This window comes from Physella acuta, unplaced genomic scaffold, assembly GCF_028476545.2.
Source record: "Physella acuta isolate Inbredline_101_S28 unplaced genomic scaffold, ASM2847654v3 ptg000318l, whole genome shotgun sequence".
Taxonomy (NCBI): Eukaryota; Metazoa; Mollusca; class Gastropoda; family Physidae; genus Physella; species Physella acuta.
The window spans coordinates 1-27,762 of NW_026731837.1; the positions used below are offsets into that span (position 1 = coordinate 1).

A 27,762-nucleotide genomic window follows, 5' to 3' on the forward strand; every position below is an offset into this window, starting at 1 on the left:
TTGTCGTCGAATGATGAACTTTAAGGAGGATCTATAAGGATTTAAACGGAGCGAAAAGTAATTTATATAGAAAATATATACTTTTAACAATGTCCGCCACAACCCCTCCTCCCGGAAAGCGTTGTCCGCCCCGAAAATTTCAAGTGCCCCCCCCCCCCTCCGGAGAAAAAAAAGTCTGAAAGAAACACTGTCATATACAGAGGTCCCTGAAACAGTCGAACTCATGTGTCTTGGGCTCGAAAGGGCAAAAGATGGGATGATTCATCTATTCATCAATAAATAAATCCGTGTAGTCAGGAACAGTCTTGAGTAAGATCACATAACAAAACTATTTGAAGAACAAAAAAGCCGTTGCCAATGTAAAAAAAAAACGTATATGAAAGTCAAAGACAAGTTTAAAATGCAAACGTTTGAATTGAATACATATATAGCTATGTTGGCCTTTATATAGGCTTTTATAGACTTTTGGCGCCCCCCCCCCCTCGGGAGCAACCTTTCACTTTTCATTTTGCACCCCCCCCCCCTCAAGTTATCAATTTGCAACCCCCTCAAGCGTCATATGAAGTTGCATATGAAGAAAAAAAAACTTCACACAATAGGAGTAAATATTATCAACCCCTGCGTGTTGAAGGTGGTGAAATTAATTCTTGGGGATTCTAGATGCAATAAATATATCTGTCTAATAATACTATTCAGCGGCTTATTGCATACATGTCCGTAGATGTAAAAGAACGAGTTTTGAATTAAATCAAGCTTTCGCCGTTGTTTGCTTTTCAAGTTGATGAATTAAACAGATGTGAGTTCGTGTTAGCAGTTGCTTGTCTTTGTGAAATATATTCATTATATAATTCTCTTCTTGGATACCCTAGAAAACACTAAGCTGTAAGCGCGCCTAGCAGCCCCCTCTCTTCCTCTTTAAGCATCATCCTTAACGACCTACTGATACTATTTAAAAGCAAATATTTTCAGTGGCGGCATTCACAAATTATGCATTACTGAAAAGTAGAATAGAAAACAACTAAACAGCGGCGCATGATACGCCGCGGGTCGGCTAGTATTCATTTAAATGATAGCAAAGAAGTGTTGCTATTTTGTGAAGATATCATGGAGAAAATAAATACGTTTTTTGAAACTGGATGGGAAAACGGCTGTGGGGTTTGTACGGATGGTGCGCCATCTATGCTTGGGTCAAAATCGGGCTTTCAGATAAATGTAAAAGGTTTAGCTCCCTAACCAAGGGAATCCTTTGCATGATTCGGCAGTAAGCCCTCGTCATCAAGACTCTTCCAACTCCATTGCTAATAAAAGTCGTAAATTATATTAAATCTGGAGCCCTAAACACCCGTCTATTTAAAGAACTGTGCAAAGACATGAGTAGAGATCATAAAGTTCTGGTTTTCTACACTACAGTACGCTGGCTGTCAAAAGGAAATAATGTGAATCGTGTTTTTGAATTGAAAGATGAAATCAAGTTGTTCTTGGAAGTGCAAGGGAAACACGACCTTTTAATACACTTTAACGACAAAGAGTGGTTGGAGAGAGTATCTTACCTAGCAGACATATTCGAACATCAACATGAGCTTTAATCTGAAGATACCGGGAAAGTGAACGAATATTATCTCTTTTCATGAAAATCTCTTGGCATTTTTTTTCCAAAGCTGCAACATTTGCGAAGAAAAATAAAGCTTGGAAATATTGCCATGTTTGAGAAACTCTGCAGTGTGGTAGATACATCTGATTGTGAGATAAATAAAAATTTGAAAGATGATTCTGGGCATCTTTAATCTCTTGAAAACAAAGTGCGGCGTTATTTCCCTGAGCTGAAAGAAGAAGAATATGAATTGACACATAACCCATTCTCTGCTTCCCTTGTTGTTGCCAGCATTGCCGATGAATTACAAGATGAACTCGTACATTTGCGGAATGATTCCGCGTCGCGTACCGATTTTTGTGTATTATGCGCCATTCATACCCAAACGTGAAATTGATTGCCTTTCGAGTTTTAGTTCCTTTCGTGTCTCCATATCTTTGCGAGAATAAATTCTCAACACTTCTCAAATTAAAAAAAAACAACAACGAAGAAATAAATTAATGTTGAGATTGACATGAGGTTGGCGTTAACAAAAACTCAACATTGAATGTTGAGGCTAGTTAATCGCATGTAATTTGCACTCATCGATTTTAAACAGATATCAAGAATAATTTATATTGAAAGTCTATTAGAAAATCTTATTTTTTTTAGTATTTTAGTGCTTATTAAATTCCTTACTAATTTCGACTTTTTAATTCTATGGGGGTCGCGGGTCACTTACTTTTTATAAAAGGGGGTCGCCACCACTCAAAAAAGTTTGGGAACCACTGGTCTATGTTGTGTCTGCTCTTTGGTATATACCAGCTCGACGTTAGTGAAAGGGCTGCAATTAAAGGTTCTGTCAGTCATATGTCGGGGCGGGGGGCGCATGTAGCTTGTGTAATGAGCATATGTTACAAGGTGGAAAGATAACCCCCCATTGATGGCATGCTGCTGCCCTACTCAGATGAGGGGAGAGGGAGGAAGCGGAAACTCTATAACGTTAATTAAAAAAAAATGCACCTAAATAAAGTTAATAATAAATAAACAGCATTGTGTTAGTCAGTGGCGTAGCCAGGAATTGGTCATGGGAGAAGTTAAAATATTTTTCCATAAGTACAAAGTCATATATATATATATATATATATATATATATATATATATATATATATATATATATATATATATATATATATATACATATATATATAGGGGTGTGAATACATGGGAGGGGTTATAACCCCCTCTAACCCCCCCCCCCCTTGCCTACGCCACAGGTGTTAGTAGAGGCATCTCTCCGGGAGGGGCGGGGCATATTTACCACCCCGGCCCCCGGACAATGGAGAAAATTTAAAAAAATTAAAAATATACAGGCCTACTTTAACGAGTGCCCCCCCCCCTCTCCCCAACGAGAAGATGTCTGAAAGAAACCTTCATAATCCCCGCAGTAATAAAAATAAATGACCAAAGCCAATGACTAGACCAGATCAAGCCTCCTTTCATTTTCTTACTTCTGTTTTTAATGAGCTGTGCTAAATTCTAGATTACAATCTCCTTGCAAAAGAGCTACTCATAAGAACAAATGGCGTCTATGGCGACAAGCAATGGCAAGTTCAAAGTATTACTATTAACAATGTGTTTCGCGATATTTTATTGCTTAAATAATGCAAGTTTTATGCTTAAGTAAAAGTATAATAAAGAAAATAAACTTCATTAACAAAACGAACAACTAAACTAATTTGGGCGGTCCTTTTTTTTATTAAATCCAAATGAAAAAAAGATGAACAAATGAAAAAAAAATCCAACTAAAAAATTTAAATTAATAAATTATTTTGGCCCCTAACCTATTAGATCTAGATCTAGATTCCTCTAGATCTAATTCGAATGTAGTGAAATTTATTAAGACTTAACTCCATTACTGTTACCCTTATGCCATAAATAAGCTCTAATTTAGTAATTATCAGTAGACTAATTGAATTGGCAACTAATTGCAAGGCAGCACAACACTCAACTACTTACTACAATCAACAGTCAACAGTTTTGGAAAAGTAAATGAAACAGGCTGTGATATTTTTTAAGTAGCTGAATGAAAATGACCTCTGTTTCTGAGTACCGTCCTGGACAAGAATCAGCTGTAGAAACAATTTCATTGAAAGATAGACTAGCAGCTGCAGAAATAGGCACAAATGAAATTATGCAACAACTTGAAGAAATGGGATTGAGTTCAATCTCAAAAGGGTGTGTTTCAAAAGCTGTGCTTTCTAAATTCGGCTCTACAATAAACAAACCTTTGAGCATATCAAAAGACTCACAAAAAAATATCCCACATCGGAACTATTCGGATAATCATTCGACCAGCATTAAGACACAATATCTTGATCAAGAACAGTCTCAGGAAACAAAAACTTTAAATTCACAAACACAACTATTATTAAATGAAAAGAGTAGTAGGACATCAAAACATAGGCCAATAACTCCACTGTCCCTGAAAGAATTTAAAATTTCTGGTGCTACTGGAGAACTTGAAGTTGTGTCGAAATCATCAAATAATTTTATACCTAAGTCATTTGGATCATCATTGGAATATGGACCTAAACCAAAAGAAAGAAGTGATTCACATGAAGGAAAAGTAAGTAGTTCCAACTATTTGATGTTTAATTTGTAAATATATTGTATAATTTTTTTTACTTTGTACAAATACATTATGTATGCCTATGTAGTTAATTTTTATAATTATCATAATTATCTATGTGAATAGTTAAATTATACCTAGAATGCTTTGCTCAATTGGCTATATTTGTTGACTACATGACATATCTATACATGCATCTTCATTCATATTACAAAATATATAGCATTTTTATTGTTCTGTTATGGTTTTGGGACTTTGAGCATGCGGTTTTAGTCTCTGATTTATTTAGTATTTGTTTAACAGTAGTCATATCATTAACACAGGTCAAAATATAAATTAAAAAAAACCCAAACTTTTCTATCCTATTGTAGTCCAGTACAAAAAGATATGAGTTGGAGCAAGAGCTGATTCGACTAAAGAGACATTTATCACAGACAGAAGACACCATGCAGCTTGAAGCTGAAGAAAAACTGAAAATGAAAGAAGAGATTGAAAATTTAAGATCACTTTATGATGATTCTATTAAATCCAAGGTCTGCTTTCTGTTTTTGTTAATTATCATTTTTAATTAAAAAAAAAACAAATTAATGTTTACAAATTTCTCTTAAAATATTTACTTTGAATTGAACAAGTCAATGTTTTTTTTTAAAAAGAGTATTTATTTAGTTTTGCTAATGAGCATTAGTATACAAAAGAAAAATGATACATTTTTATATACCAAGTTTAGGCTGAATTAGAATTTCAAGTTGAAGACTTGGCAACAACAAAACAGAAGCTAATGCGCAGGATATCAGAGGTTAAAGATGAGGCTCTTAGGGAGTCAAGTTTACGGAAAAGCCTAGAAGAATCCCATGCAACTCTTCTAACCAGATTGCAGGATATGGAGAAAGTGATAGAATCACTAAGATCAGAGGTATATTTAAAGTACTGCACCATCTTTTCTTGTCACTTCTGTTGGGTATGGGCCACTATCTACAGCTTTCTACTCCGTCCTGTGCAATTTTGTTTTAGTTTTCTTCTTATAATAACCCATGTTCATAGTTCTTAAGTTCTCATTACCTGTCATTCATGGGGCAGCCTCTCTCCACCTGCTTTGTGTCTTACATTGTAGTATGTTTTCCTTTAGGTATTTAATGAGGGATAATTTGACTGGGAGATATTTCATTCTTGAGATATTTTAAAAATTATTTGTCTAAAGTATTAACCTGAGATTATTTGTCTTATTATTTGTCTGAGATATTTTGACTTATTATTTTTCTGAGATAAATTGTATGAGATATTTTTTCTTGATGTATTTTCAAAATAACTTGTAGAGATTATTTGTCTTGAGATATTTTGACTTACTTTTTCTAAAATATTTTACCTGAAATAATTTGTATGAGATATTCTGTCACCTATTACACACCTGTCATTATTGTTGATTGGTTCCCACACTCAGTGTAAAGCTCATACTGCTGGCATCAGTGGAAGTAAAGCTGAAATAATTCAACTGAAAAATGAGCTCGCTTCAGAAACAACCAGGAGACAAAAGGCTGAAGAGAACTACCAACATGTCATTTCAGAAAGAGGTAAAAATTCTGTGATTTCTCTTCTCAAATTAGTCATAATGTGCAATGTTAGTGGTCATAAACTGATGATACAAGTTAAATTATCAATTATTAAAACAAAACATTTGTGCAAAATTACCTTGGGTTGAAAATTGGTTTATAACTATAAACTATTTTTAATATTGTTTTAGTTACATGAGTAGTTAAATACTTTTAAAAACCTGTTAATTGTTTAGCTAGATTATTCATTGAAATATCAGCAAATTGTATTCTATACATTTTTAAAAATTAAAACTTGTTACATTTATATGAGGAACCTAATAAACAACTATTATATTTTAGGTGTATAAGTTTTTATATAGCTGCCCTGTTTTAGCAAAGGATTTAGCACATAGCATCTTTTATATTATGCAGGTGTTTTAACAAAATCAAAAGTTAAAATAGTCAAATGAACAGATTTTTTTTTGCAAAAAATTTCCCTTATTTGTTTATGTAAACTATATCATTTTGATGGCTGGCTTTCTTCCAGACAAGCTATTGCTTAGCTCCAACAACACACAAGCAGAAAACCAAAGAGTCTCACAGGACTTAAATCGTTTGCAAGCCCAGTATGCTGAGCTAATTCGTCAGTTAGATCAAGCTCAAAGCACTCTTGATAATTTAACAGTGAGTAAGAAATTTTATAACTGTTTCAATATGGCTAACAAGAGCTGCTTTTGGTTTTAATATTTTTAAATTAAGGTCTTTAGTTGAAATGACTGCGTAGTCAAATAGTTGAGTCAAATAGTTGCTAACCTACCGTCTCTTGAGTTCGTATCTCTGGTTAGAGTATAAGCAAGTCTCTGAGTCCACCCAACTCTGATGGGTACCTGACTTAGGTTAAGAAAGTAAAGGCGGCTGGGCATAGTGCTGACCACACTATCCCTTTATATGCTGAGGTCACAGAAATAGGAAAACTTTACTTCACCTGCCCCATTGTCCATCAGATTTGAAAAGGAAATTTTCTTAGTAGAAATTTTATTTGTTTAGCTGCTTTGTGCAGTAGTCTGAATAACTTTAAAAATATTCTCAGTCAGGCAAGAGATCTTTAGAAGAGGAAAAAAATGTGCTGTAGTCTCAATAACTTTAAAAATATTCTCAGTCAGGCAAGAGGTCTTTAGAAGAGGAGAAAAATGTGCTGCAGAACATGGTACAAGGACTGACATCAGATTTAGAAAACTTAAAACGAACTTATGAAAGCACAAAACAGGTAATGACTTCAAAAGTTGATCTGCACTTAATGAAATAGTGGCTTTATAAATTTTGATTTATTGATGGATTTCTTTTGTTAGAAGTGGTAATAATTGTACTAAGGACTTTTAGCTTAGCATCAATTTTCACTCTGAGCTTTGCAGTAGTTATAAACCTGCTATGCAATGATTTTGTAAAATGTAGATGGTCTTGTATAAGGTGTTTGTTAGCACAGTACACAGAAATACACAGAAATATATTTTGCGTGCAAGCTGTTGCTCATTAGAAGAAAATCTTGACTAGCATAAAAGAGGTAATGATTTCAAAAGTTGATTTCCACTTAATGAAATAGTGGCTTTATACATTTTATTAGATAATGATGCATTCATACCAGTTTAATGTTCTAACCAACAGCCTTGTTATAATTATGGATACAAACAGTTGGAAAGCTACACAGTTTGATGCCAGTGTGGACTAAAGTTCTCCTTTCAGTATTTAAAGTTTTATAGATACAGCATATTATAATTTGGAACATTATTTTGCCATTGGATTCTATAATGTCCTAATTATTGATATACATATTGATTCTGACACAGACTGAACTAAGATTGGAAGATGAGAAGAGTACATTAGAAGGAGATCTTAGCAAGTTGAGGACAGAGAGGGAGAAGATAATAAAGGAGAATTTTGAAAAGAAAAGAAAAATGTAAGTTTTATATTGTAATACAAAAAAGTGTTATTGCTATGTTGCTCAAATGCTTACTGACATACGTAACTATTCATCAAGGATTTAACATTTATAAAATACTATACACCATGGATATTCTTTATTAATTTTTTCATATTTTATAACATTTATCTCTACTTTTTTTTACAAGTTTACTTAAATTTATTTTGTGTTTTTAAATTAATTTTTCTATTGTGTTTAGTGACACGCTAGAGCATGAATTGAGAACCGTCAAACATAATTTGGCCCATAAAAACCAGGAGTTCATGTCTGCTGCTGATGGGCTAGAGTATGAGCTAGCAGGACTGAAGGATCAACTGGAGGCTATGGAGAGTGAAAAGCAAGATGTGTTGAAAGATAAAGAGAACTTGTTAGAGGAGGTAATCGTTGTAGTAGTGATGTTTGTTTTGTTGTTTTATGATTTATAATGTTAGGGGAGGTAAATATTGTAGCAGTAGTGGTTGTTTTGTTTTATGATATAAAATGTTAGGGGAGGTAAATATTGTAGCAGTGATGTTTTTTACTTTCTCGTATATACGAAGTATAGAGAAAGTATTGTAATTGTGCACAAAAATCACTTGAAATTTTAACAATTTTCACCGTATTACACCTCAGTCCTTCATCACATCCGAAGTATAGAGGACTTATTTTAATCGGGCAAAAATTATCAATCCAGATTTATCAAAATTAAGAGGTTTTATGCGTAATCCAGTCTGAAAAACTGGGCTTTGCAATTCGGTCCGTATGTCTGTGTGTCTGTGTGTGTGTCTGTGTGTAAACACGATTACTTGAGTACCGTTACAGCTAGGTTGATGAAATTTTTTATATAAGTATTTTATCAAAATCGTAGATCCGTATCAAATTTTGAGCAATTTCAATAATCGGAAGTGGTACTTTTTCTACTTTGAATTCTTCAAAAGCCTATAACTTGAGTACTATTTCAGATAGATAAATAAAATTTCACATGTGAGTAAAAGATCTAATTTTCTACCTCCTGTTAAATTTTGAGTAATTTCTGTTGATCGGAAGTAGTAATTTACGCTACTTCCGATTTCTCAAAAAACTAATGTAAATTTTTAAAGTACTAATAATATTGCGCACTATTATGCACTTTTTAAATTTTACGTTCACTTGGTGTGCAATTCTTTTGTCTACGAGATTTTATTCTATTTTTAAAACTTTAAGTATTTAAAATGGATTAAAAATCATGTCTATAGCCCGAGTTCCCATCCCCTGTTGTTTTATATAAGAATATTCGAGAAAGTTTAGGGGAGATCACTCCCCGTTTATTTTGTTTTATGGTGTATAATATTAGGGGAAGTAAAAATTGTAGCAGTACTGCTTGTTTTTTTTTATATATATAATGTTAGGGAGTTAAATATTGTAGCAGTAACGTTTTTTATTTTATGATATAAATATAAAATGTTAGGGGAGGTAAATATTGTAGCAGAAGTGGTTGTTTTGTTGTTTTATGATATAAAATGTTTGGGGAGGTAAATATTGTAGCCGTCATGTTTGTTTTGTTATTTTCTGATATATAATGTTGAAGGAGGTAAACATTGTAGAAGTAATTTTTGTTTTGTTATTTTTTGCTTGAAGTGGTAATAAGGACTTTTAGCTTAGCAACAATTTTTACTCTGAGCTTTATGATATTAATGAATAATCTAGCTAAACAATTAACAGATTTTTAAAAGTATTTAACTACTCATGTATCTAAAACAATATTAAAAATAGTTTATAGTTATAAACCATTTTATAAACCTGCTGTGCAATCATTTTGTAAAATACAGATAATCTTGTAAAAGGTGTTTGTTAGCACAGCACATAGAAATATATTTTGCGTGTAAGCTGTTGCTCATTAGAAGAAAATGTTGACTAGCAGTCATGTGTTTTACCACCGGACCATCTTGTCCAGTGTTATTTTAAATACTTTTTTCATACCTTTTAGCTTCTTCTTCTTCTTCTTCTTTGTTCTTAATTTTTAGTGTTGGAAGGGATCGAGCCTTATCTGCCAGAGGGTTTGAACTTGAGACTTTTCAAATTTATCAACCATGAGCTTTTGCCAACTCGACCACGCCTCCATCACAATTAAAGATACGTGTCAACTGGTTATGCGCCATTGAGGCCATTGACTCCGATTTCAGCCTGCTTTTCTTTTTGGATTTGCTTCCATAGCCTTTGTCCAACCAAGAAGAAACTACAAGGCAGCAGTTGTTTGATTTTGGAGTTGTCTCTCCTAGAATAGTGGCTGTCCCCAGCTAATGAGCCTCATCTGCCAGAGGGTTCAAACTCGAGATTTTTTGGTTTAGCAACTATGAGCTTTACCAACTCGACCACGCCAACCCCTACCTTTTAGCTAAAATCCACATCTTCTAGCTGCCGCTGTACAAAGTGTATGATTGCAGGTCAACCAGACAGTGGACACGCTCATGTCCGAGCGCTCACGTCTTCAGACGGAGCTCCAGGCTTGCCGCGTGGACATGGAATCACTGAAAACAACCTGCGCGCACTTGGAACAAGATAAAGCTGTTCTGCTGGAGAAAGTAGGAAGTTTACAGCAACACCAGGTGAAGATACATTTTATAAAATCCATTTTCTTTTCCTTTATTCCTTCATTCACATACTTAGGAAGGTGAACATGTGCACTACATTTTTTAAATAGATTTTTATGTTTTGAAAAAGAAAAATTTTACAAAGATTGGAGAAGCGTTTTTTTTTACAATGATCATAAACAGAAACATCATGGTAAAAACTCAAAGTGCAAACTTTGTTTTAAAAAAAAAAATTATGCAAAATTTAAAATTTGATCTTAAAATTTTATAGCTTGCTGTATGATTTGTTTCTGAGCACAGATCCAAACTTGAGACCTTGGGTTACTAGTCAAGCACTTAACCGTCTGACCATTCCATCCCATTGAAAAATGAATTTTTTTTTTATACTTCGATAAATTTGTTTACTACCTTTGAAACTTTTTAGATAACCCAGCGCAAAGTGGAGGAGACACTGAATGAGATGGTGGAGCAGAAGAAGAGGCTGGCCTATGAAAATGGCCGACTGCAGTCAGCTATCAAACAGCTGCAGCAGGAGCTGGTCGACACTGCCAAGGACCAGGGCGACCTGGCCCAGCTGAGGAAGTTAAGCCACAGTCTCCAGGAGAAGTACACAAAGGTAGTGGGAAGCTTCTACTGCAAGCTCTTAATATACAGGCGTTTGATGAACTATAAACACCGTAAATAAAGATATACGAACAACTACAAAAATTTAATGAACAGACATTAATGAATGAACAGACATTAGATATAGGCTACAAACACTTAATATACAGACATCATATCAACTACAATAATAAAATATACAGGTATTGTATCAACTACAATTATAAAATATACAGATAATTATATCAACTAAAATTATAAAATATACAGATATCAAATCAACTACAATCATAAAAAATACAGATATTTTATCAACTACAAAAAATGTATTTACAGACGGTAGATGAACTACAAATACTAAATATACTGAGATTAGTTGAACTAAAAACATTGAATAAACCAACATTAGATAAATTACAAACACTAAATATACTGATATCATTTAAACTACAAACATTATACATTAAATCACCAATAATATAGCAGTTCGTCTTTTCCTTTTTGTGCTCAAGCCTCATGGGGCCACCACAGAAAGGTCCCCTCCACTTTTGTCAGTCTCTGGCAATTTTCCTGGCAGTCCTCCATGACGGTCCTGCCTCTGCCAGCTGCTTCCTCGCCATGCACCTCCATGTCTCCCTTGGCTTTCCCTGCTTTTTTTCTCTTGAGATATAGCAATTAGGTTAATTAAAAACATCAGTCAGTCATACAGCTTTGAACTGCAAACACCTGTCATATTGCCATTATATAAAATGAATACTCTCAATCGTTCACTTATATGCTATAAACATCAATCAAACAGACATGAGCTTAAAGATCAATCATTAGATTAACAAAAAACAAATACCAGTCATACAACCATTATATACCAGTCATACAACCATTATACAATTTAACAAAATGTCTGAATAGGTCTACATACACTTTGATCTTATAGCTTGGCATAGTTATATTTTGGGTCATGGGTTTAGATTAGGGTTAGAAAAAAGACTATATTTGCTTGTAAATACTTAACCCTTTATTCTAAAATGAGCCGACCCGCGGTGTATCATACGCCGCTATTTAGTTTTTGTTTTTTCTACTTTTCAGTAATTCCTAATTTGTGAATTCGACAGTACCAACGCTGTCACTGAAAATATTTCTTTAAAACACTATAAGTAGCTCGTTAAGGACGATAACCCCCCCTCCTTCCCCCCCCTCTGTTAAAGTAAACTCCACTTAGTTATCCCCACCCCCCCTCCTCCCCCTACATTTAAAATCGTTTAAAACTAAATTATCTGCCCCTAATAGTCGTCACTAAACCCGGCTCTGCTTGTAAACAGCGTGAACCACAGCTCACCAGACCATGTAGGGGTGGGGTGGTAGGGAGCGCGCTTACAGCTTGTTTTCTAGCGTCTCCCAGAAGAGAATTATATATATAGATAGAAATTTATGAAAATTTATTCTCAGAGCCAGCAAGAAATTTCTGAATATAAAATAGCACTTCAGAGATATGAAGGGCAGACAAGAGCAGCTATAGAAGAAATAGAGAGGAAAGATCAGGAATTACAAATGGCATTGAGTAAGTTGGATGAAGCTGAAAAAGACAAAGGGAAACTACTAAAACAGTTTGAAGTTCTAGAAGGGAGACAACAAACTAAGGTAAAAGAAATGTTATTGTCATATTTGTTTTGTTTGTTTAGATAATATTTCAAACATTGGTTATACATGAATGAAGACATACAATATTTACTTAATAACTTTTGACTATTCGGTTATAGTTTAACCAATTTTTAGCTAAAATTAAAATACATTTTTTTCTTGCATTAATATCAAATATATGAATTTAAGCACAAGTAATTTTCTCTAAAATTTATTGGCATGGTTTACATAATATATCTTCTTGAGAAATGCACAATGAATGTTTCTTGAACCCCTCCACTCATCACATTATCACCCTACCCCCCTCAAAGATGCATGACGTCATCTTTGTACAGTCCCTATTGCAACATATTATCAGTTTGAAACGCCACCCTGTCCATACATTTCAGGTGTCCAGCTACCAGAGGAGCATGGAGGAGGCGAAGAGTGTCAACAAGGAGATTGCCAACACCCTCGAGACCGTCATGACGTCACACTCACAGTTACAAAACATTGTTGAAAACCTACAGGTACCTGCCTTAATTATATAACTAAGATTGTAATTATCAGACTCCATCAGTCCTCCAACCCAGTGGTGTAGGTTGCAGAGACGTTGGGGTTTGACCCCCACCCCATGGATGGACGCTCAACATAGAAGTATTCTCACAATATTTTACAGCTATATATATATATATATATATATATATATATATATATATATATATATATATATATATATATATATATATATATATATATATATATATATATATATATATATATATATATATATATATATATATATATATATATATATATATATATATGTATGTATGTATAAATATGTATATATAAATATATATACGTATATTTATATTATATGAATATTTTTCCCCTATCCATATCATTACCTGCCTACCCTCAAACTAATTATGACTTCTATGTTTTCTTTAATGATAAACTAATTCATGACTATTTCTTTCATAGGTGGAGCTAGGAAAACGAGACAGCCAAATAAATCAGCTAAAAACTCTCAGGTAAGAACACATTAATTTTTTTGTCAAAGGTTTGATTAGAACATCTCAATTGTCTGACTTATACACCAAGCAAAAGTCCAGAAAACCCAGAGGTCCAGGTACTGGTAACATGGGTGGGTCTGTTCAGGTCTGCCTGGTATGGCCTGTGCTGTGCTGACTGTATTTGAGAGAGAGATTGTGTTTACCTCTGATGATTTGTAATGCTATAAAAGTATTTTGAATGTATTACATTACAGAAATAAAGAAAACGAGGAGTGGAAACAAGAAAAGAAGAAGATAGAAGAGCAGGCGGAGTCTTTGAGATTAGAGTTAAGAAAGGAGAAAGATAAAAACGGCAAGAAAATCACAAAGGAACTTGGCGAGGTTTGTTGACAAGTTACTGGTGATGGCTGGGCGGTTTTTCTTTTTAAATTTGTATGATTTTAAAAAATAGTATGCTGCTGTGTCAACTCAGCTCTAATAAGTACCTGAATGTAGTTGGCGAAAGTAATAGCAGTTGGTCTTATAACTGACTAAAAAATTTCATTTGCTGAGGTCAAAGAAACAGATAAACTCTACTTTATCTACCATTTGAACAATCAAGTCACATAACTATTTAAAGCACATAGAATCATAAGAATTTTTATAAGGCCTTATCGATGTTTACATGTAAAAATATATACAGAAAGGACACATCTAAACGATTATTTTATTACTTGCAGATTCGTAAGCAGAATGAGAACCTGTCAAACAGAAATCAGGAGCTAGTGAAAGCTAATACTGAGATCCGTCAAAAGTTGTCAGAGTTGGAGAGGGAACAGGAAGACTTGAAGACAAAGCTCTCTGGCCAGCGGCATAAGATGGAGTATCTTCACAAAGCCAAGAAACAGTTGGAGGATAATTTAAATAAGATGAAGGTTTGTGCTTGTTTTGTAATGAATGGGGTTAAGAGGCTGGGGTTAAAGATATGTAAACATTGAACGAAAATTTGGGGTCGGCGTTGTCGAGTCGGTAAAGCTCATGGTTGCTAAACCGAAAAGTCTCGAGTTCGAACCCTCGGGCAGATGAGGCTCGTTAGTTGGGGACAGCCACTCTTCTAGGAGAGAAAACTCCAAAATTAAACAACTGCTGCCTTGTAGTTTGTTCTTGGTTGGACAAAGGCTATGGAAGCAAATCCAAAAAGAAAAGCAGGCTGAAATCGGAGTCAATGGCCTCAATGGCGCATAACCAGTTGACACGTACCGCTTAATTGTGTTGGAGGCGTGGTCGAGTCGGCAAAAAGCTCATGGTTGATAAATTCGAACAAAGTCTCGAGTTCAAACCCACTGGCAGATAAATCTCGATCCCCTTCAACACTAATAATTAAGAACGAAGAAGAAGAAAGAAGAGAAGAACAAAAATTGAAAATAGATTTTCAAAATTATGAATGTGTAAAAAAATCATGATACAAAAATAAATAAAATGTTTAAATTTACAACAATCTATAAATATAATAAATTTTTTTTCTTATTCAGACAGTTCGTGAGGACATAGATGAGTTGGAACAAATGAGAAAAGAATACATGAAAAAAAATGTAGAGCAGGTAGGATTTAATTAATGTTGTAGAACCTGTAGTTTAAAGATGTGCACCTTAGGGTTAGAAGATATGCAGACACATTAAAAAATCTGGCCTTGATAATATCTACTGCAGATTTCACGGAGTTTATTTATATTAATATTCTATAAAACTGCATCATTCAATTGAACACAAATTATGTTGTTATACTTAGTTTTTAAACAATAAAATTAAATTTGATTTCCTTCAGTGTTTAGTAGTTTTTCAAACAGACTGTATGTGAAATAATATTTATGTGAAATAAATACTGCATCAAGTTACCATTTCTGATCATTCTGTCAATATGGCAGACAAAGTAGAATTTATTACATAAACCATATGAAAAGATGCTTTCAAATATTTAAAAAAATGGAACTCCTTAACTTTAAAATCAAATTTTCAAGAGACAAAAATAAATAATAAAAAAAACCCCCAAAAAAACTTCTAGTTAGTTTTGTTTATTATTAATTTTTTAAATTGACTCTTACGTGGCAGGGTGAGGCAATAGCTAAGTTTATCAACCAGATATCATCACTACAAGATGAAATGCGGCAGCTAGCTAGCGCCCACGTGAAAGCTCAGCAGTTGTTGAAGATGAAAGAGGAAGCCTTGGAGAAAGAGAGGAAAATTAGAGAGGAGATGAGGAAAAAATACACGGTAAATTTTGTTTTTTAAAAAATACATCCTAACAAGCAATTAGGTTTTGAATTTTAGTTTTTATTCACCTTTTGAGGTGGGTTAAATCTCAAGCGTTCTATGAATTTTTGCCAGAGACAATGGAGTTAAAACTCATAATCATATAAAAAGTGAAGTAGGATATGTTTCTGATCTGATGGTTTATATAGCAGCTGAAGTATAATTCATCTGTTTCATGACTTTGCATATGTAGGGATTGTCTAGTTAGTTTGATGTCCAGGTGTGTTTTACTTTCTGCAATGTAAGCCAGGTGTCTATCAGAATTGGGTGGGTTCAAGGATGTTATACTAACTCAAACTTAGGTTAGCAGCCATGCATTCTTTTCCAAGCCACACAGTCCTATCATGATCAAGTAAAGCATGTTTCTCACCACTTCCTCACAAAGCTGCACATTTATGTATTTTTTTTTACAGGAGAGCAAGAAAAAAGAGGAGCAACTTTTCAAGAAGTCACAGTCTACTGATGAGAAGTTAGAGGCAGTGCATTCTGAATCACTTGAGGTGGGTTTATCAGGTGTAGTGCATAGTGCTGTAAATAGATATACCACATATAGCTGTAAATGGATATCCTGCATTAGTAAAGTACCCTTTTGAACCTTGCGGTCCATAAGACAGGTGAAGTAAAGTTAACCTATTTCAATGACCTCAGCAATGAAGTGATAGTGTGGTCAACTTTATGCCCAGCCGCCTTTACTCTCCCTAACATGAGTCAGGTATCCATCATTGCTGGGTGTACTCAGGGACGTGCTATGAATTAGAGCCCCAGATCTGAACTTGAGACTTTCGGTTAACAGTCAACGATCTACCATTCTACACCATCCTATACATAGTGCATAGAGCTGTAAATGGACATGGTCAAACTTTGGGTACAGGTCAACAAGCTGATGTTTACTGTAATCAATACTTGATCAGATAATAAAGAATTATTTTTTTTGCATGTGCCATATTTAAATACTTGAGATAACACTGCAGGGTAAATTAAACTTATTTTTTCTGCTCATGCAAGTGAGCGTCTTTGAAAAAGGTTTTAATTTACTGATGTTTAAACACTACATCAAGTTATAGGTGGACTCAATTTTTAAATAGCATTACATTTTTTTTCAAGATATCAAAACATTTAGAAGAAGCCCATGAATGGTTTCGAGGGAAATTCGATAAGCTTCAGACAGAAATTACAGCCTCCAAGTATGTTTAGTACTTTAAAATCTCTATACCTACCAACTTCATTTAGAGAACTGATTAAAATATAATTAGCTAGCAATTCTCAATTTGTAATCACTTTAATTAAAACCTTCCCTTATCTTTGTGTTGATGTAAAGAAAGGGTCATCTTCTAAATCAGTGTTCAGTTTCGGCTTACCTGGAATTTTAATATTTTTTTTTCACCATTTTATCCCATAACTTGTGATAAAGGCAAGTGCAAGCCAAGCTTGAGAAAGACAATACAGAACAGAGAAATTCTTTAGAAGCTGAGAGATCCAAGGCACAAGAGGCAGCAGAGAAGGCTAAAGAAATGATCCAGGTCTTTTTTTGTTCAAATTCATACAGGCCAAATATAAATTTGAAAGTTTAGACATTAAAAAAACATTAAATTAGGTTTTTAATTAAAAAACAAAACAATTTTCTGAAGATTGCTAAAAAGATTAGTTAGATTGTTACTTTCATTTTACATTCAGTACAAACAAGCAAAATCAAATTTTAAAAAATGTGTTACATAGCTCTGAAATTTATACATTGCCCATACTGTTTTAAAAAACTTAACTAAGAGAGCTATTTTAATGATGATGTGGTCAACTTACTTAAAGATATCAGTTTTGGATCCAAGGCTTCAATCAGTAGGACATCCCTAAGATCAACCTGCTCTTTCATGAAAGTAAAAGTGTCTGGGTATAGAAATGGGCACACTATCCATTCAAATACCAAGGTGATAGAAACAGGTGAACTCTGCTCCATCTACCTTTTTGATAGTCAGGTCAGAGAGGGTACTTTAAGAGAGCTAAAGAGATGGCTCAGAATGTTGTTTGTCTTTTCATTCTAGCTAGCTCATACAGGCCTAGATGGAATTGAAGACCAATTTAATTTGCTCACGTAGTTGAGGAATTTCTACAGCAATTAAAATAAAAATTTAACTTTCAAAAATAAAAAATTTCTGTTGTCTTGGGATTATTGTAACAAAAAAATGTTTTTAAAAAATATTTCTGATTCTATGTTATTTAGGTATTTGGTTTATTAATTTTACCATTTACCATTAACAGAATAGCAGGCAGACAATTAGTCGTCTGGCAGACTTTGCTGAAATGGCAGACGCAGACACAAAGAAACAGCTGGCAGAGTTAAGGGCTGGGCTTTACACTAAAACCTCTGGAACAAAGTAAGACATGGAGTTACATTTTTTATTCTTAGATAAGCCTGTGTTCTGTTGACATAGTCTGACTGATGTCTTTACTCAATGTGGCTGTCAGTTTGGCATATTGTGCTAGGTATCCAGGTTGTAATTTAGAACTACAATCCTACAATAGTAATCTTCTACTAGTAGTTTTATCCGTCCATACTTGCTGATCCAGCTTGTTTTTAATTTACAAAAAAGAATTTCAACTATAATAATTTGATATTAACTATAAGTATTTTATGGGATTGTGCTAGACTACTGCCTGAATGTCTCGAGTTTGAATCAAGTCAGTAGAACTTGACTGACCTCAGCATATGAAGGGATAATGTGGTCAGAACTATGCCCAGCCGCCTTTACTTTCCCCAACATGAGTTAGGTACCCATCAGAGCTGGGTGGACTCAAAGACGATCAAATGACTTTTTGCAGGATTCAAAATCGAGACTTTTGGTTAGCTGTCAAGCACTCTACAGCTAGCCAATGCCGTCCCACAAAGTTGCAAAATACTGTATGTGTCTTTTTTTTTTTTTGCAGATCTGCTGTGTGAAGAAAAAAAAATTAACTTTTCTACCTCTTGGTTTATGTTAGACGTAAGCACTGATAGACACAAGGATGAGGGCAGTCTGAGAGATCAGTTTGTGATTTGTTCCTGCACTGGAAGACAAGCTGTCTGATCATCAAAACACACAAGAGAGTGTAGAAAAGTCTGGTAATCTGTCTGTGTGTTAAAACCAGAACCTAACACCACCCTCAGGTCAAGGCTGACTCAAACAAGAAACTTTTCCCTGGATGCGGTTCATTTCTCAAAAGTTTATGATGGAAAAAAAAAATGGCTTTTTTTTTAAAAAACATATTGTATTTGATATTATAAAACTAGGTCTTCCGTAAGAATATATGCAATCACTCAAATGTACATTCCTATGCCAAAACTGTTAAGTTAAAACATTTCTGTGTTTTGTATACACAGCAGAATTTGTTCTAGTTTTATACAGCTTTATTTACTGACTGCTGAGCTTATATTGCTATGCATTTCACTTATAATTTAAAACTCAGTTATGAATGTTTTTGTTGGTGATGCATGACCATGACAGAAATAAAATGATTTGTACTTGATCTTAGATGGGTATTGTGATGACCACACAATACCTTGTAAGCTTAGACCCATTGACAGGCTCTACAAAGCTGCTCTATTGACTCATATTGGTCTCAAAATGTATTTTACTATGTATACTTTCAATTACATTCCACTAACTGACACTGTATAAATTACAATATTGAATATAAATTTAAAAACTTGCCATAATTTTATTTAATATTTGGTGTTGTATTCAATTTATATTTTTGGTAATCAATAAAAACACTTTTTGATGTGAAACTCAAGAAATCATCTTGTTGATATTTTGTTATAGAACATATATTTAATTTATATTAATCTTGGATGGCAGTTCTTGGGACATTCCTGCATCCATAAATCTCTGATGGGTACATGACTCAATATAGTTTGAATATAGGAAAAAACTAAAGTGGCTGCGCATAGTAAAGACCACACTATCCTTTTTTATGTGGAGATCACTGAAACAGATGAACTCTATTCCATCTACCCCATGGGAAAAGTTGATTCTTACTATAATTACCAGCAAGTTGTATTCAATTCTTTTTTTTTTTTGCTGGTATCTCTAGCCCAGGGGTCTCCAAACTTTTCAGTCCGAGGGCCGCATTAACTATCAAATTTCAGTTCGGGGCCAGTTTCTTCCAGGCATGTCGTGATTTTCTGAGCAAGTTCCTCAGCCAACTCTAACAAACGTTTTTATTTCCGTGGATAAAAAGATCTCCGCGGGCCTATAGTTCTAAATCTGGCTTCACTCCCAGCCAAGACCTAGAAATCACAACACAAAAACAGCTGTTGACCCACATCCATGGACACAACCCTAATAGTAATATATATCGATAGGGTGCTGTAAAAGTAAAAAAAAACTTTGATTTAAAACACATAAACAGAAAATAAAATCATGATCCACTTTGTTTTTAATCATATTCAGCATGTTACTGTGTTACAATATGCTATATACAAATTTTTGTTTAGTTTTAAAACTATTGTCAGAAATAAACATCTAGATCTATATTCTAGTGTTAATGTCATCCAACAAAACAATTGATAATCATTTCTTTCTGCTAAGCTGCTGGTTTTTTACAAAACCTTATCAAAGATGTTATTTAAACATGAAAGAACTAAAATATCTACAATAGATGTTATTTTCAGAATATTTTGTTTATGGAAATAAAACATCCAACAATTCTATGAATAAATCTCTAAATGTAACAACAGAGTTAACTATTTTTTACTGGGCACTTTCTTTTAATAGTCACCACAAAAGATTTCTGTTAATAATTTCAGTATGCCAGCAATAATTTTGAAGTATTAAAAAAAAAATTTGAAACTTTGTAGACTATCAACTAGGGTAGAATTAAATAGATAAAAATGACCTACTCAGCTTTTTAAATGTTTAAAAAATATATTTTAGTTACACATTTTTTCTACGTTAACTGAACAAAAGCTAAAAACAATGAATAACTCATCTGTTAAAACACAAAAGGAGCATATGTTGAACTATTGAGTTTTCTTAAATTTTTATTTTGCTTCTATATTTCACGTAACCTCAGTATCTAGCTGCCTTTATTTTAAATATACTTCAACCAAAATTTAAAAAAATTAAGGGAACACTATAGTTCAGAGTTCAAACTTCAAGCCACCCCATTCCCCATTTATTTATCAGAGCTGCAAAGATAGTGACAAAGCATGTTTAAGCATAACTATGAATTTCCAGTGTGATTACTCCCCCCCCCCCCCCCCCCCCCCCACCCCTCACACATTTATAATTCACCAGAGCTGGAAAGACCAAGGGACCAAGTGCCCAGTGTAATTACAACTTATCAGCCTGAAAACACTAAGCCAACATTCATCCAGTCTGCCACTCTGCAAGGCTTTTACACAGACAGTACCAACAAGAAAAGTTGCGTACAAATCTTTGGAACAAAATTAATATATCCTAATTATTTTTCTTCAGAAGATGTATATCCATTTCATTCATCCTTATCCAGATAGATAAACAATTGCATTTAAATATAAACAAGCTAATTTACGGCAGCTTTTTTTAAAATACAAGGGAATCAATTAATAAAATTGTTATACACAGTGTCAGCTAAAAAGTAAACCAACTTAAAATATGAATCATTAAATAAAAGAATTTTATAAATATCTGCACCAACAGTTGATTTATGCCCGTGTTAAATGCCAAGCTACTGAAAATGCACAACTTTTTTGTGATTTAAAAAAGATAATTGCAACATATGCATTTGAAAATAAGAAGTATCTTGGTAGCATTATGTAGGCCAATTGGTTATTGCTTAAAACCAAATCAGTTTTGATGTACAAGTTTCTTTCATATGCCAGTTCATTGAGATTTTAATTCATTTCTGGAAAGTTTTGAGACAATAATTAAAACGAAGGGGGGTCTTGGCGAAGTTATTCTAAAAAATATTTACAATCAATTTGTACATTTTAAAAACAATTACCTCTACTAACTGGTTTTCTGGTAAATGAAATCAAAACTGCACACTCAATTTATGAGACATTAACCTAATTGTTACCAAAATAATTATACTGATGTTTTGTTTAAAAAAAAAAAATCAATAATCGCATAGAATACAATAATTTTCACTTCTTTGTTGATTACAATAAGATTTTATACATAGTTAACCAAAACATATACTTGAGGTTGGAAGAAAATCATGATGTATAATACTTATTAGAGGGGTTTTTAAACAAACTTATTAGTAGCCTCGACTTGCATACTGATCTGACATCACAAGGATATATGACATCACTAGTTCAATGTGACATCACAAAATAACAAATGAGATGTCAATGCCACTAAATCCATGATTATAAAGTTCATGTGTCTATAAATTGAGTTATGTATCCATCAGGTGCAGATTTAAAATCTGTTTCTGTATTAAATGAGAATACCTGTCTATATCAATTTAAAATTTAGACAACTAGTGCCATAACATGAAGAAGGTGAAGTAGTCTTAATGCAATGATAGAACTGACTAGCTTCATTCTATAATGGCTGATCTTATATCCACAACAGTCATTGTCAATCTCTATTAGACTAAATACACAATTTTATTTTCTATTAAAATTATTTCAAGAGCTGTTAAAAAGAGAAACTTGTTAAAAGATGAAAAGTTTTTTTTGTTTAGTACTCCACTAAGCAACACTTTTAAAAAAACAAAACCGAAACAAAACTGGAGCATGGATTCATTTAAAAATCTGTAAGCAGCTTGGATGGCACCCATTAACAAAGACCAGTAGTTATTTAACTGCCGAAATGGCTTACAAAATGGTTACTCCATATCACCAGGCAAAAGAGCCACATGACCTAACTAATGCAAACCAAAGTAAAAATTGTCTACTGATTTAAGTAAGTTTCAGATTTAAAATGATAACGTTAAAATTAAACTTCTCATTGAAATACTGCTTCTACTAACAGGATATTATAAAATAATCTGTTTCATAACACATAACATACATACCTGGTTCAGCCATATTAGTTATTATGATATAACAATATAGGACTCATACTATTTTTTTTTTAAAACCGGTTTTTAAATTACAAAGATGTAGGACAATGCTACAATTTTAAAACCGATTTTAATGCTACTGAGTATCATAAAAATTGCAAACAAAATTTAGGTACAATGCTAAATTTCAAAGGTAAAATAACTATGATTAAAAAACCTTTAAAATCTTAACTAAAAAGTGGATGTTTTTTTTGGATTAAGAATGAATAAAACATTTTAAAACAGATTTGAGTTTTTTGCCATTTATCTATATAAATGTCCTGATTTATTTTAACTAGTAAATAATATGTACATCATTATAGAAAATTTACAGTGTCATAATGAACGGCCTTGCGGTCCCTTGGCTGGGAAATTCACTGAATTTAAAACTATTTTGATAAAGGTAAAAACAAAAGGTTAAAAAAAAAACAATAATAAACACTTAGGCTAATATATTACACCACCTATCATTTTTTCTGAAAATTAGCTGCAAGACGTGATTTCTTCTTCTTGTCAAGTGATTTAACAGTGTGGGTAGTGGGCGAATACACCTGGGACAAGACTCCGTTTTTATCAGGTATGTCCTTCTGCTCTGGTGTGACTACGCCAGACGGCTTGGTGTGAGGCTTAGTTTCCAGTGGGTGTTCTCCAGCAGTAGATGAGGCAGTGGGCAGAGCCGGGTTGTCCACAGGTTTCACAGGCTTTGTGTCGGGCTCTGATTCACTCTCTCGTCTCTTGCTTGCGTGCGTTTGGTTTCTGGCTACCTGCACAACAGTTGTACGCATAGGCTAGTTAGAGAACTTCACAACAGTTGTACACATAGGCTAGTTAGAGAACTTCACAACAATCGTACACATAGGCTAGTTAGATACCCACACAGCAATTGTACATTTAGTCTAGTTAGATACCCCCACAACAATTGCACATAAAAACTCATCACAAAGCATATGAACTATTATAAATCAACCTCTTGCTTTATGTGAAGATAAAATAAAAATACTAAGATGCTTTTTTTTTTGTGTTATTTATATTACAAATCTCTAGATTGTAAAATAACTATTTCACTGCAAACAAATGAAAGGAATACATATTTCTCTACCTAATCTATCAATGTTAAGATATAAAATAGCAAAACAATAGTAGACTTTCAATGGCATGCTCTTTGAATTATGTTTTAATATAAAAGTGAATCAGATGTTTTAGTCAGTACCTGGAGGGGAATGAACTGTTGAGTAACAGTAGAACTTCCATGGGTTGTTGAACTGCCAGAAACATTTCCGTGGTTGCCAGATTGGCCAGTGTGAGAAGCCAAATTACCTTGATTTGGCTGGTTATGGAAGCCATGAGGGGATGTGGCCTGAGCTCCTCTCTGATGCATATGTCTCTGTTGCTGCTGAAGTTCAATGTAAATCATTAGTTTTTGTTTAGTGAGGTTCAATGTAAACTATTGGTTTTTGTTTAGTGTGGTTCAATGTAAACTATAAGTTTTTGTTTAGTGTGGTTCAATGTAAACCATTAGTTTTTGTTTAGTGTGGTTCAATGTAAACCATTGGTTTTTGTTTAGTGTGGTTCAATGTAAACTATTAGTTTTTGTTTAGTATGGTTCACTGTAAAGTATTAGTTTTTTTAGTGTGGTTCAATGTAAACTATTTGTTGTTTAGTGTGGTTCAATGTAAACTATTAGTTTTTTTGTGTGTGGTTCAATGTAAATTATTAGTTTTTGTTTTAAGTGTGGTTCAGTGTAAACTATTAGTTTTTTTTTTTTTAATGTAAACTATTAGTTTTTGTTTGCTGAAGCTCAATATATACTATTAGTTTTTTCTTGATATAGGTCTAATCAGTTTTCTCACCTAAAGTTAAATTTTGTTTACATAGCTAGAATTCAATGTAAACATTTTATTTGCTATAATAATTCACCTAGTTATAATTTCTAAGCCCTATTCATGTCATTCACCAAAAATTACATTTTTTACAGAGCTAGAATTCAATGTAAATATTTTGTAAAACGTCTCTATTTTTTTACTTTCAGGTCCTGGGGCAGAGTTCACCAGTTTCTATGCTAGCACCAACGTCCTCATTGTTTTGACTATGCTGTTTTAAATCATTTAAGCATGGATAAATTGTGTAAATACCTCAGTTGGGTAACTCTGTGTGTGGTGGCCAGCACTCTGGTACTGTTGTTGTAGAAGCTGCAGAAGGGGGATGGGGGGTGGGGGCTGGTTGACAAAGTGCTGGGGAGGGAGAAGGATCTGGCTGTGTTGAGAGGGGAGTAGATCTGTAAGAGAGATATTCATTGTTAGGACACACCTTGTGAGAGAAACTTGATAGTTAGGACACAACTTGTGAGATAAACTTCATAGCTTGCAAGTTGTGAGAGAAAAACTTGATAGTTTGGACGAAACTTGTGAGATAAACTTGATAGTTAGGACAAAACTTGTGAGATAAACTTGATAGTTAGGACACAACTTGTGAGAAAAACTTGATAGTTTGGACGAAACTTGTGAGATAAACTTGATAGTTAGGACAAAACTTGTGAGATAAACTTGATAGTTTGGACGCAACTTGTGAGAGAAAAACTTGATAGTTTGGACGCAACTTGTGAGAGAAAAACTTGATAGTTAAGACACAACTTGTGAGATAAACTTGATAGTTAGGACACAACTTGTGAGATAAACTTGATAGTTTGGACAGAGAGACAAACAAATTAAAATTTATCATTAATTTTAATGGTATTTCACCATACCAAATTTTGAAAATTTGAAAAATATTTCTAGAGTTTTTTCTGTTACAAAAACTATTAATGATTATGTGATGAATATATGTTAGTTTTTGAACTGAGGGACCTCCAGAAAAGGCTGTTTTTTTTCAAGATGGCCACCATTGCCATGACAACCATCCTTTTAGAAGAGTTCCTGATACATGCACATATTTTCATTTATGTACCTTAACTTAGACACACACAAATAAATAAGTATAGCTTATTAGTTAAGTAGTTGTTTTTTTTCTGGAGCCTACCCCCTTAAATGAAAATGATAGCTGCAGTGAAACAGATAAAATAGGTTAACAACCAAAAAAATTATCAGGTAATTACAGCAAGTATACATAAGCAGATAACAGAGTGTTTAAAATACAAAGTAAAACAGTAGGATGATCCCAGACTAGAGATATGAGGTTAGGGGTTATCCATAACTGACGTCACACTTTTTTTGATGATTTTACATTCCCCCTCCCCTCCGTCACACATCCTCCCCCCCCCCCCCCCAAATGACATCACACCTTAGCCTACAACCCCCCTCAAAACTGCAGTTGAATTTTTCTTAAAACATCGATATTTTTCCAAAATCTTGTCTGAACTCTGTCATCATAGAGTATTTTAATCATTTCCTATCACAATTTATTAAAACCGTTTTCTAAAATGCGAAATAACATCTAAAACTCGTTCTAACATTGCTTCTTTATAATGCAAAAGTGTGACATCAAACCATCTAAACCCCCACCCCCCATCACAAAATTACAGACCCCCCTCCCCTTACGAGTGTGAAGTCATTTATTGATGACCCCTTAGCAAAATTTAAACCAGTCCCCACTGACTGGATTCAGTGGATAAGCACAGAGCCATTACTTACTTGGTAGAGGTCCAACAATTGGACTAAAAGCAGAATTGTGGGAAAAAAAGCGGTTAACATTGGGCCTTTGAGCTGGCATATAACCAGTAAGAACCGGATGACTTGTATTTGGTTTCGTGTTCTGAAAAAAAATGTAAAGTAAAAGCTGGTTATTTTAATTGAACATTGGAGATAAAGATAGACACATGAGCTGATATCTTTGTCGTGGAGAAAAAATGATACTGGATAAGAAATTAAACAACTTTACTGCATTATGCACTTGACAAAATGGACATGACACTACGACCCATTCACTCCAATTACCAAGCACAAACACTACGACCCATTCACTCCAATTACCAAGCACAAACACTACGACCCATTCACTCCAATTACCAAGCACAAACACTACGACCCATTCACTCCAATTACCAAGCACAAACACTACGACCCATTCACTCCAATTACCAAGCACAAACACTACGACCCATTCACTCCAATTACCAAGCACAAACACTACGACCCATTCACTCCAATTACCAAGCACAAACACTACGACCCATTCACTCCAATTACCAAGCACAAACACTACGACCCATTCACTCCAATTACCAAGCACAAACACTATGACCCATTCACTCCAATTACCAAGCACAAACACTACGACCCATTCACTCCAATTACCAAGCACAAAAGGGCAATGCTGGCTGCGCTTTTGGCCGCCTCTGCTTTTGTTTTACACATGGACCCTTCGTAGCGGTGACCATTGGGCAGAATCACATTGGCAATATAAGAATTCTGTTCATAAAACACACAAAGACATGTCAGAATCACATAAGCAATATAAGAATTCTGTTCATATACACAGTCATGTCAGAATAACAGGAACAGGGCATTACTCCCCCCCCCCCCCCCCCCGCAGACATTACCCCCACCCCCTATGGACATTGGTTAAGGTACATCAAGGGTTAGGGCTATGGCAATGGCTAGATTTAGGATTAGGGTTAATTTTATGGTCAAGGTTAGGCTTAAACCTATGTAGAGATGGTTTTAGTTTTGTGTTAAGTTTTAGGCTGAGGTAAATGATTAGGTTTTGGTCTTTTTCTTAAGGTTAAGAAATAAGGTGATATATAGGTATAGAGTTTAAGTTAGGATTCTAACTTGAGGGGTGGGGGGTACTGTCGTGTAGCCCAGAATCACATGGGCAATACAAGAATTCTTTTCATATACACATAAAGACATGCCGGAATCACATTGGCAATACAAGAATTCTTTTCATATACACATAAAGACATGTCAGAATCACATTGGCAATGTAAGAATCCCGTTCATAAAATACACAAAGAAATGCCAGAATCACATTG

General features: G+C 34.0%; 2 protein-coding genes across 5 annotated transcripts in view; one reads left to right on the forward strand and one right to left on the reverse strand.

Annotated features, from left to right (window-relative positions):
- The first annotated feature begins 3,135 nt into the window (after nt 1-3,135).
- On the forward strand, nt 3,136-18,773 carry LOC131940469 (coiled-coil domain-containing protein 150). 2 transcript variants are annotated; one of them, XM_059299130.1, is made up of 23 exons: nt 3,136-3,188; nt 3,602-4,199; nt 4,574-4,735; nt 4,930-5,115; nt 5,641-5,770; nt 6,279-6,415; nt 6,891-6,998; nt 7,576-7,685; nt 7,909-8,086; nt 10,112-10,273; nt 10,683-10,874; nt 12,308-12,499; nt 12,889-13,008; nt 13,466-13,515; nt 13,752-13,878; nt 14,217-14,411; nt 15,009-15,077; nt 15,585-15,746; nt 16,199-16,285; nt 16,890-16,969; nt 17,197-17,305; nt 18,039-18,154; nt 18,705-18,773. In XM_059299130.1, the coding sequence occupies exons 2-23, from the start codon at nt 3,657-3,659 to the stop codon at nt 18,715-18,717; spliced, it is 3,228 nt and encodes a 1,075-aa protein (XP_059155113.1). In that variant the 5' UTR covers nt 3,136-3,188; nt 3,602-3,656; the 3' UTR covers nt 18,718-18,773. The 2 variants fall into 2 exon arrangements, with proteins under 2 accessions (XP_059155113.1, XP_059155112.1); XM_059299129.1 differs by having other exon boundaries at nt 3,179-3,188; nt 3,566-4,199.
- A 2,254-nt stretch (nt 18,774-21,027) lies between these two features.
- The window catches only part of LOC131940465 (5'-3' exoribonuclease 1), a 34,786-nt gene continuing 28,051 nt past the window's right edge, over nt 21,028-27,762 (reverse strand). For 2 of the 3 annotated variants that reach the window (XM_059299124.1, XM_059299122.1), the window contains 5 exons: nt 27,083-27,196; nt 26,420-26,540; nt 24,926-25,068; nt 24,004-24,186; nt 21,028-23,557 (listed from right to left, as the gene is read on the reverse strand). In XM_059299124.1, coding sequence (XP_059155107.1) covers nt 23,261-23,557; nt 24,004-24,186; nt 24,926-25,068; nt 26,420-26,540; nt 27,083-27,196 — 858 coding nt within the window. In that variant the 3' untranslated portion in view covers nt 21,028-23,260. The remainder of the gene's footprint in view (nt 23,558-24,003; nt 24,187-24,925; nt 25,069-26,419; nt 26,541-27,082; nt 27,197-27,762) is intronic. The other variant, XM_059299123.1, reaches the window with a different exon arrangement.

Bases quoted from the DNA above. Each gene is read 5' to 3' on its own strand.
- LOC131940469 (XM_059299130.1), top strand. From the start codon at position 3,657: ATGAAAATGACCTCTGTTTCTGAGTACCGTCCTGGACAAGAATCAGCT. The intron at 13,879-14,216 runs GTTTGTTGACAA...TATTACTTGCAG, and splicing joins TCACAAAGGAACTTGGCGAG to ATTCGTAAGCAGAATGAGAA. The intron at 15,078-15,584 runs GTAGGATTTAAT...CTTACGTGGCAG, and splicing joins TGAAAAAAAATGTAGAGCAG to GGTGAGGCAATAGCTAAGTT.